The following is an 11875-nucleotide window of genomic DNA, read 5'->3' as shown; positions in this document are numbered from 1 at the left end:
ATGTAGTAATTATTCTCTCCATCTCTCTTTTTCTACCCGTATCTTCCTCTCTCTCTCTCCTTCTCTTTCTCTCCTTCTCTCTCTCTCTCTCTATCATCCACACACATGTACAGTTTTTATTTTTTTTTATCTTTTACTCTCATTTCATTGGCTGTAATTGTTTAATCATTTAGTTTTTTCTGGTTTCTTCTAATCTTCTCTCTCTCTCTCTCTATATATATATATATCAATGTGCCTAATTCATCATATTCATATCCCGATTCAAAATTATTTCATTGTTATGTTATTCTTGAAGCAATTTACACACACATACACACACAAACATATATCGTACACACACAAACACACACGTACATATATTATTTATGTGTGTGTGTGTGGTTATCAAATGTCATTGCCGTAACAAATAGACTATTGCATTAACCAGGCGAACGTCATCGAAGAGAGATGTAATACACTGATACACGCGTTATCTTATCATTGAAAGAGTTTCATTATTTTATATTTTATTGTCGTAAATTTCGTGCCTACATACGCTCAAATACGTTTAAATACGAGAATTATTTACTATAATTTGCTGTAATATACTATAATTTTATGATATAATTATGACAATTGTGAAAGGTATTCGGTTCAGATTTCTATCTATCTGTCTATCTATCTGCCTATCTATCTACCGTTTTATCTATTTCTTATATATATATATATATCTTTGATTGATTTGGTTTATTGATTCAAATAATCAGTTAATTGATTAAAAGAGGGATGGATTGATGAACACCTGATTGATGGAATGGTTGATTGATTGATAAAATATTATCAAATTGATAGAAAGATAATCAGATTGAAAAAAAATAGATCGATCGAATGGGGAATTTTAATTAAGTTAATCTGATTAAATTTTAATCAGATTAACTGATTAAAATTTAATTAGATGTTATTAATTATTTAATTAAATTATTTGGCAATTTCTTTTTTGTTAAGAGTAATTAAATTAGATCTTCAGACTCGTACTTCAGGTCCTCCATACAATCATTTATAGCCTCCATTGATGTTTTTAGCCTTTACAAAATGGAAAAAAAAACATTTTACTTTAAATTTTATTGAAAATTACGTAAATTAATAATAATTAAAGATGAAATATTTTAGGATAAATAAATAAATAAAGAAAAGTTATGCAATTAATTATTATTTTTGAAATAATTAATATTATTACTGATTCATTTGGTTTATTTTTGATTTTAATTGTATTAATATATTTAGCTGCTGAGCAAAACCATCTATCTATCTATCTGCCATTCATTCCATTTTACTAATGTTAAATGTTTGTGTGTGTGTGTGTGTGTGTGTGTGTGTGTGTGTATCAGACAATATCTGTGAGTATGTGTGTGTGTGTGAGTGAGAAAGAGAGAATATTTATATGTGACAAAATATACAATATGGACACCTACATTATCAGTATCAATCATCATAATGTAATGTATGTGTGTATATTTTTACATAACACGATTTCTATGTACAAATGATGTTTGAAGGTTAATTTTATTTAAACTTGAACTTTCGGTTTTGAAATAATAAAAACGATGATGTGTGTTACTAATCGAAGCTACACTAAATTAAAAGGAATCTATTAAATTTAAATAATTTTTTTAAATGATTAATTCGAAATCCAAATTTTAAACTAAACTTTAATTGCAAATCTTCTAGAAGTTCTTGATTCTTGATATGTCCATTTTTATCTAAGTCTACTTTTGACAATTGTATTTGGGCCGTCTGTAAAAATGGACAAATCAAAGAATATTTAGTAGAATAACAATTTTCTTAAATAACTTCCTAAAAAAAGCATACTATTAGTTTAATTTAATTTTATAAATTTAAAAACATTAAGGACTAGATAAAAAAAAAATCTAAAAAAAATAATGGAACCAGATTTAGTTTTTCTTGCTCGTGATCCTGAACTTTAGCAATTATTTGTGAAATAATTTGGCAGTTTGGTGTCTTGTTGAGTTTTATCTTGATGTCGATAATCTCATTTGATATTTTTTTAAATGTTTCGGTAGTCTCGTGTGCCATCTGTCGGTACGTTTGGAAATCATAGTTGGGGTAGCTTGAAAGATAATCTTGAAAACCCCTGTAGGTATGATTTTTTGGTGCAATATTAATATACTCAATATTGGTAGAAAAAAAAACATAAACTTAATTTTATAATATTCTGAATTATATTTTTTAAAACTATAGTTTAATAAATTAAATTTAAACTAAATTATAAATTAAATTTAATTATAACAAAATAATTATAACTGATAATAATTAATTATTAATTTATTAATGGGGTGAAAATACTTTTCAAAAAATGCATAGGTCCCAACTCTTTCTGATTGCAATTCTTTGAATCGCCTTATAAGTTCGCCTGCTCCATCCTATATAAAAATGAATAAGTGAAATTTCTATTTACTTTATTCACTTTATTTTTAATTTAAAAATTTTAAATTTAAAAAAAATTTTGATGAAAACATGATTGAAATTATAAAAAAGCAAAATATAAAAACTGGCACACACGCACGCACGCAAACACACACACACATAAATCAAAAGTGCGATCAAAAACAAAATTTATTGAGAAAAAGTAAAATTTGTAAAAGAAAAATAAAAACCATTTGAGGCATTGTAAATCAACTTTTAAATTGTTTATCAACTTTTAAACATTTATTATGAAAAAGAGATGTACTAATTTTTATTGAATTTTATCGTTAATTAATCAACCAATTAAACAATCAACTAATCAATCAATCAATCAATCAATCAATCAATCAATCAATCAATCAATCAATCAATCAATCAATCAATCAATCAATCAATCAATCAATCAATCAATCAATCAATCAATCAATCAATCAATCAATCAATCAATCAATCATTCATTCAATCAATCAATCAATCAATCAATCAGTCAGTCAGTCAGTCAATCAAATTTGCTTTCATTTCTTCAATGTTCAGCAATTCAGCATCGTAAGTGATGGAGATGGAGATTTAGTTTAGTTTTGATTTAGTTTAGAAAAGTAGTCACATCACACACAGAACAAAAAGACACATACAAACAAACAAACAAACATACAAACAAACAAATGCACATAAGCATTATGAAACATACATGCAAACAAACAATCAGTTTGGCTTTAACTTATCATTTGAATCATCATCTTTTTGTAGAATCATACTCATCATCGTATCGTTAAGATAGCAATATAAATTTATTGAAACGAACTGCTATAATAGTGAGCAAACTATAACTGTATACAATACATAGGTACATGGTTTGAATGAAAATAAAAACAAAATAAATACAAGAAAAAATCTCTAGAGAAATGACTTCGAAATCGTGTGATCAAAATAAGGCTTAATTATGATTGATGACGTCATAATGACGGTGAAAATAAAGTGTCTGTCGTTTAAGGCTAAATCGTTCATGAAATCTAAAATATCATTCACTGTCTCGCAATTGATATGTACATATAGAAAAAAAATATGTATAAAGAACGCGAATTGAATCGTATAAAGGTAATATCTAAAATCTGATCAAGTGTTTTTTAATTTCTTTCTAGGAAGAGTTTTCGACCGTATTTTCTGACCGTTGATGGGCGGCAAGGTGTTAACGTGCATAGATTTTCCACAGCAATCTGGAATGTTCACCGGAAATAGGTTTGATTTTGATGGTATTGAAGGTCGACTTTTAACGTATTTGAAATCTTTCTTGAAGTTAAAATCGGCGGAAAAGTTTTTTACAAAATTAGGACGTGTAGTGACGAGGGTATCAGCAGTTTTTACTCGATTGTCGGTGTTTTGAGGCTGAGATTTTGTGTCCAACTCTGGACTGTCAACTTTTTTATTGCTAGAAACATCGGCAACATTTGAAATAGGAGTAACCGTTGATTTGAATGCGTTTGAACGTGCGACAAATGCCACTTTCGTTTGTCTTCTTGATTGGATTCTGGGAGATGATGTTTTCGCCTTCATGTTTGCAGCTTCCGTGTCTGAAGATTTCTGATCGCCTGCTTGTGTTACAGATTTTGTGAGTAAATTGTCTGGGCAGTTTTCAAAGCTATTAGCTTGAACGGAAAAACTCGTAGCGGAACTTTTAATATTTGACGCTTCGTAGTTTATTATTTCGTTTATTTTTGCTTTCAACATTTCTTTCGTTAACGGCTGACCGTTTAAAAGGTTTCCAGTCCAATAACGTTTGGCGCTTTGACTGGCCAATGATCTGACCAAAGATTTGAATTTAATGTAGGCTCCAGAGTCGGGACAATATTGAAAAGTCACAGGGTCAACGCAGGCAGTGTAATCAAGGCAGAGATCTAATTTAAAATCATTTTCTTTTTGGCGACGTTTCTTCTTAACATCACCAGTGACATCAAAGTATGGTTTCACCAACTTTAAGTTCATTTTTTTGATAAAGTGATCAAACTCCCATGGACCAAAAAAATCTAACATGTCTTCACTAACTATCCTCAGTCTATCCGTATTATCTGATGAGTATTTTATCGTGTGATCGTATGAGTCAGCAACCTTTAATAGCTCCTCAGAAGCGATTTTATCCAGTTCATGATTTACATGCCGGCCATTCCCGCAAGAATTTTTCATTTTTTAATTCGATTCTGTCCTGAAGGTATAGCATATTTCTTTTTAGTACCGAGCATACGTAGCGTAGTCTTAAGCTAACTTTCTAGTTTCATTTCATTTCATTTTCAAATTAATTTTATTTTAAATTTAAATGAAACATTCGCGTAAACTTCAAGAGATGTTTGTTAAAAAACTTTTTTTTTCCAATTTACCTAAACAGCCCGGAAAATATTTTCATTATTACCATAGCAATGCGACTTTTAAACTACATAGATAAATAATAAACAGCTGAGAGAAATTAAAACATTGTGTAAAAGTAAGCCTACATAATAAAATAGAATGTCTACCGTTGCTGCCTAATTTTAAATTTTTACTAATGGAATCCGGATTAACGCTGCAATCGCTTCGCAACGGAAAGACGTGGAATATTTCGGATTCTGAAAGAGTTTGTTTAATTTCAAAACGAATATTTAATTTAAGTTTGATCGATTTTTTTTTTATTTAATAATTAATAATTAAATTATTAGTCCCTGGTCTCTGTGATCCTTTGGGGACGTGATTCGTTGCCGAAAAAAAATTGAAATAATTTTATTTCTTTCTTGCATCTCTTGTTTCAAAAAATTAGTTTATTTAATTAATATTTGAAATATTATTTATTAATAATTTGTTATAAAATAGCCCATTGGATTATCATTATTTGGTGTGTTGTATGTGTATATTATTATCTATCTATCTATCTCTATATTATATTTTCTATTTTTTTGTGCCTGATTTTTGATTACTATTTTCATCGGCAGATGGGTTGCTGTAGAGATGTTTCAAGCTTTGAAAAGCTCAATAGAATTGGGGAGGGGACGTACGGAATTGTCTGTTAGTTCATTCATTCATTCAGTCATTCATTCAGTCATAACTCTTTCAAGACTTTTTATTATTAATTATTATTCAATTAATTCATTAATTCATTCATTCATTTATTCATTTATTCAATCATTTATTCATTCATTCATCCATTCATTCATCTATTCATTTATTCATTCATTCATCCATTCATATATTCATCCATTCAGTCACTAATTCACTCATTCATTCAGTCATCAATTCACTCATTCATTCAGTCATTAATTCACTCGTTCATTCACTCATTCAAAATTATGATTGTAATTATTATGATTATATATTTATTCATTCATAATTACCTGGCAGATAGAGCCATGGATAGAGATAGTGGGGAGATAGTGGCCCTGAAGAAAATGAGGATGGAGCAGGAAAAAGAAGGTATAATAATAATAATAATTATAATAATAATAATAATGATAATGATATTGATATTGATAGTGATAATGATAATAATGATATTGATATTGATAATGATAATAATGATAATTATAATAATAATAATAATATTTTAACTATAATTATATTATTATTATTATTATTATTATGACTGTCATAATTTGTAAAAAAAAAATTCTTGCCACAATTTTAGAGTACCTAGCTTTTTTATTTTGCTATTTTTTCCACAATCTCAAGGATTTTTATTTATTGTTATTTATTTCTATCTATTGCATTTATTTATTTAAATATCTTTCCCTAATTTTAGGATTTCCTGTCAGCGGTCTCAGAGAAGTTAACATACTGCTTAACCTCCGACACCGAAATATCGTGCAACTCAAAGAAATTGTCGTTGGCAAGCATCTAGATAGGTAACATATTAATAATATTATTATTATTATTAGTAATAATTATTATAATTAATATTGTTGTTATAGATTTGAGTTTTGAAATATTCATCATAAATATTAGTTATAATATTATAATAATTATATTAAATATATTAATATATTATAATAATTATTAGTAATAATTGTTATAATTAATATTGTTGTTATAGATTTGAGTTTTGAAATATTCATCATAAATATTGTTTTAATTTTGATGTGTTTGTTGTTTGTGTTTGTGTGTGTGTGTGTGTGTTTTGTGTCTCTGTGTTTGTGTTTTGTGTGTGTGCGTGTGTGTGTGTATAGTGGTGGATGACACTTATAATTCTTTAGTTAAAAACTAAATTTTGATACCAAACATATTTTAAATTATGAATAAACAAAATTGATAGCCTGATTGATTGATCATTTAATTATTTAGTCAACCAATTATTAAATTATAATTATTTTATTATAATTATTAAACTATAGCTTGATTAATTATCAGTTAATTAATTAATCAACTAATTATTAAATTATGATTATTATATTATAATTTTTAAACTATAGCTTGAATGATGTTAAATAATTAATCAACCAATTATTAAATTATGATTATTATATTATAATTATTAAACTATAGCTTGATTGATTGATCAGTTAATCAATCAATCAATCAACCAATTAATAATATGGCATCATAATTTAGCTTGAATGATTGATCAGTTAATCAATCAATCAACCAATCAATGATATGACGTCATAATTTCATAATTATTAGACTATAATTTCATAATTTCGCATACCTATTTAGTATCTTTTTACTGATGGAGTACTGCGAGCAAGATCTGGCCAGCCTCCTCGACAACATGCAAAAACCTTTCGAAGAGTCACAGGTCAAGTGCATCATGCAGCAGGTCCTTGAGGGTCTCCAGTATCTACATCAGAATTACATCGTCCATAGGTGTATGTGTATGTGTGTTTGTATCTGTGCGTGCGTGTGTTTGTGTGTGTGTGTTTGTGTGTGCGTGCGTGTGTTTGTGTGTGTGTGTGTTTGTATCTGTGTATGTGTGTTTGTGTGTTTATATCTGTGTGTTTATATCTGTGTGTGTGTGTGCGTGTGTTGTGTGTGTGTGTGTGTGTGTGTGTGGGTATGTATACATCAGAATTATATCGTGCATAGGTGTGTATGTGTGTTTGTATCTGTGTGTGCGTGCGTGTGTGTGTGTTTGTGTGTGTGTTTAAATTCATTCAGACATAACTTTTTTTAGTTAGTTGTAGCCTTCAGATTATTCTATTTGAAGGATTTTTATTTCATTAATATCTGCAGGGATTTAAAAGTTTCGAACCTCCTACTAACTGATAGAGGCTGCGTTAAGATTGGTGAGCTAATTAACATATTTATGACTAATTAACATATTCATGACTAATTAACGTATTCGTGACTAATTAACATATTCATGACTAATTAACATATTCATGACTGATTAACATATTCGTGACTGATTAACATATTCGTGGGTAATTTTTTCACAAGTATTTATCAACTAATTAGCATATAACTGAGATAATGTAAATATTTTGCATGATAAATTATTTTTAAACATTCATTAATAAACTACATTAACATAGACTAACTGATGTTTAAAAAGCATTAATTTATGCAAATCTATTTGTACAGCTGACTTTGGATTGGCTAAGAAGTATGGAGTGCCCTTGAACCCAATGACCCCGAAGGTCGTGACCTTGTGGTACAGGGCGCCCGAATTGTTGTTTGGTTCAAAAATTCAAACAACTGCCATTGATATGTGGTGAGAATGAGTGAGTGAATGAATGAATAAATGAAAAAGTTGACAAGTGATTGAATGATTAAGAAATTGTGTGGGTGAATAATTTAATGAATGAATGAATGAATCATCAGACGAATAAACTTCTAATTGGTTTGAATGAACGAACAATCAAATGAATGAACCAGTAGATAAATAGATGAATGAGCAAATCAACTTTAATGACTAAATGAATGAACAAACGAATGAATGAACGAACGAATGAATAAATGAATGAATGAATGAATGATCACCATGATTAGGGCTGCCGGATGTATATTGGGTGAGTTGTTGGTGCACAAACCCTTACTACCTGGTCGAACGGAGATCAACCAGATCGAACTCATCATCGACATGTTTGGCACACCCACCGAACAAATATGGCCGGTTAGTGAATTAGTGGATGGACGGATGGATGAACGAATGTGTGATAGAATTAATGTATCGGTGAATGAATTGATGAATGAATGAATGGTAGGATTAATGAATAAATGAATGAATGGATGAAGTGATCCGTATATCTTGATACCACTTGTACATAATCATTCATTCATAAATGATTGGTTCATAAGTGGATGAATGATTCATATATGGATGAATGATTCGTAAATGAAAGAATTAGAGAACGAGAGAATGAACAAATGGACAAATGATTGATTAATTGAAAGAGAGGAGTGAAGGTGCAATTAATGATTTGCTAAAAATAATATTCCTCCATCGAAACCAGGGTTTCTCCAATTTGCCAGTTCTTGGAAACTTTACCCTAAAAAGACAACCGTTGGCTTTTTTATTGTTTATATTATTATTATTGTTGTTGTTGTTGGTTGTTGTTGTTGCTGTTGTTGTTTTTCTTATTATTATTATTTTCCTATTGTTGTTGTTAATTTTAATCAGTGATGGTGTTGTTGACTGGTGAATATATTTTATGATCTAGTTCGCATAGATAAAATTATAAGTTTACATAGATATATGAAGCATTTGCTTACATAGATATGATAATTCTTTATTTACATAGATATCATAATTATTTATTTCCATAGTTATAATGATTTGTTTACATAAATGTAACAATGAATTATTTACATAGATGTAATAATTATCCATTTACATAGATATGATAATGATTTATTTCCATAGTTATAATGATTTGTTTACATAGATGTAACAATGATTTATTTACATAGACGTAATAATTATTTATTTACATAGATATAATAATGATTTATTTACATAGACGTAATAATTATCTATTAACATAAATTTAATAATGATTTTTTTTACATAGATGTAATAATGATTTATTTACATAGATATAATGATGATTTGTTTACACAGGTATAATAATCTAAGACATTCTTTGCAATGGATTTCGGAAGCCGGCCTGAGATTGCTAAATCATTTGTTTATGTATGATCCAACGAAAAGGTTATTTGATAGATCGATTAGTTGGATGAATGAATGAATGATTGGTTGGATGATTGAATGGATGAATGATCGGTTGATTAATTGATTGATTGATTGGTTGGTAGGTTGGTTGGTGGTTGGTTGGCTGGTTGGCTGGTTGGTTGGCTGGTTGGTTGATTGATTGATTGATCGATTGATTGATTGATGGATTGATCGATCAATCGATTGATTGATTGGCTTATTGGTTATTTATTTTTTTAGATAAATCGATTCAATAATTGATTGATTAATTGGATAATTAATAAATTAATTGATTGATTGATTGATTAAAATTTTTTTGATACAAAATTTAGGGCTTCTGCAATTGAATGCTTAGACTCGTCTTACTTCAGGGAACATCCGTACCGTATGTACTAATAATTAATTAATTAATTAATTAATTAATTAGTCAATTTACTTAATACATTTAAATATAGTGTATTTAGTAATAATTTTTTGGCCACAATATAGATAATGGATATTAATTCGTAAATGTGTTTTTTTATAAAGTTTTTTATTAGTGTTTTTTTGTCAAATGTGTGAATTTACTAATTTATGCAGCCCTTAATTTATGTAGTTATTCAACTTGTTTAGCGCGTAATTTATTTAGCTTTTTGATTTGTATAGCGCTTATTTTTTTAACAGCACGCGAACCAGATTTGGATATCATAAATATTTCTTTATTCATAAAGATAAAGGATTGGTTGAATGAAGTACTGAATGGGAGAGTGGATGGATGAATGAATGAGTAGAAGAATGGATGAATGAATGAATGAATGAATGAATGAAGGAATGAATGAATGGATGAATGAATGAATGTATGAATGAATGAATGATTGATTGATTAAATGAAGGAATGCCCGGTTAATTTATATAGCTCTTGATTGTTTTTTGACAGCCTGTGAGCCTGATTTGATGCCATCTTTCCCTAGGTACAGAAACATGAAGAGGAAGACTGCTGCCACTGAAGTGTAATGTTTTCAACATTATTTTTATCACTACTACTACTACAGCTGCTACCACTACTACTACTACTGCTACTACTACTACTACTACTACTACTACTACTACTACTACTACTACTGCTGCCACTACTATTACTGCTACTACTACTATTACTACTGCTACTACTACTGCTATTACTATTACTACTACTACTACTACTAGTACTAATACTGGTGTCATTATTGTATGATTGTTATTGTTGTTTTACGTTTTGGGATTTTATTTATGTGTTCCTCAATTGTTAGTATTACTGAATAATTATTTTTTAGTAAGGAGAAGGAGTCGTTGTCGAAAAATCAAGAGCCTTCAAATTCGGTTAATAATAATTTTTCCCATCCATCCATTCATTCATTCATTTATTCATTCGTTCGTTCGTTCGTTCATTCATTCATTTATTTATTCATCTTTTCCTCGGTACATTCATCCATTCTTTTTTCATTTCTTTCATTCAACCAATCAATCACTCATCTATTCTTTCATCCACTTTTATTATTTTGGCGGCATGATGGTCCGGTACGGGGGTGGGCCAACTTTTTGCTGCGAGGGCCCCACTGAGAACTATTTTACCTTTGAAGGGCCGCATATGTACTCAAATAGCAAATTGTTTCGACCCGGGGGAGAATTTTTTTAATGATTTGTGACAACCTTTTTCTTGGCGAACAGGGCCCTGGCCTAGTGGTTAAGGTCGCCTGGTGCTGTTTTGCAGGGACCTGGTTCGAATACGACCAAAGGATCCTCACTTACTTATCACATGCTTCTTGTGTGAAGCGTTGTTTAGTTATGTGTATTCATAATATAGGATGTTCGTGTGCCGTCGTTGACCCCTCTTGACCTAAGAAGACTGCATCTGACCTTTAACCTTTATTGTAATTACTATCTAAAATTCACTTTATATTTCCATTCATAATTTGATGATGAATTAATGCTTATTATTAATGTAATTTTTTTTTCTTTTTCAGGCTGCAAAGGCTAAAAAATTTAAAAGATGAATTATATATATATATATATATATATATATATATATAAGATGAATTATATATATATATATAAAAGATGATATAATTTGTTGACCCATATACAGTGTACATAAATATCATTTTATTTTAAATAAAAATGACGTTTTGTGGTTGTACAGATAATAAATGAATAATTAAATGAATTAATAAATAAATGAATGAATAAATTGACTAAAGATTGTTGTTAATTCTTCTGAATTTTGAAAAGACTATGTCTGACCTTTAACCTTTATTATTATTACTTTGTACAGTTAATAAATAGTATATA

General features: G+C 28.9%; 2 protein-coding genes across 2 annotated transcripts in view; one reads left to right on the top strand and one right to left on the bottom strand.

Annotated features, from left to right (window-relative positions):
- Positions 1–1890: 1890 nt before the first annotated feature.
- Positions 1891–2405, bottom strand: HELRODRAFT_91026 (hypothetical protein; the record flags this gene model as incomplete). The annotated part of the gene is made up of 2 exons (XM_009033604.1): positions 1891–2131; positions 2344–2405. Coding segments are annotated over 2 exons (303 nt in total), but the record flags the coding sequence as incomplete, so codon positions are not given.
- Positions 2406–4941: 2536 nt separating this feature from the next.
- HELRODRAFT_186224 (hypothetical protein) overlaps positions 4942–11875 on the top strand; it is a 6981-nt gene continuing 47 nt past the window's right edge. The window contains 15 exon segments of the mRNA XM_009033603.1: positions 4942–5065; positions 5418–5490; positions 5824–5895; positions 6221–6323; positions 7132–7281; positions 7648–7700; positions 7999–8128; positions 8407–8530; positions 8871–8920; positions 9479–9568; positions 9901–9953; positions 10485–10557; positions 10861–10906; positions 11551–11591; positions 11608–11875. The exon segment at positions 11608–11875 is cut by the window's right edge and continues 47 nt beyond it. Coding sequence (XP_009031851.1) covers positions 4997–5065; positions 5418–5490; positions 5824–5895; positions 6221–6323; positions 7132–7281; positions 7648–7700; positions 7999–8128; positions 8407–8530; positions 8871–8920; positions 9479–9568; positions 9901–9953; positions 10485–10557; positions 10861–10906; positions 11551–11580 — 1116 coding nt within the window. The 5' untranslated portion in view covers positions 4942–4996 and the 3' untranslated portion in view covers positions 11581–11591; positions 11608–11875.

This window comes from Helobdella robusta, assembly GCF_000326865.2.
Source record: "Helobdella robusta unplaced genomic scaffold HELROscaffold_94, whole genome shotgun sequence".
Taxonomy (NCBI): domain Eukaryota; kingdom Metazoa; phylum Annelida; class Clitellata; order Rhynchobdellida; family Glossiphoniidae; genus Helobdella; species Helobdella robusta.
The sequence above is the reverse complement of the archived record's forward strand: the minus strand, read 5'-3'. Positions and strand labels throughout refer to the sequence as shown.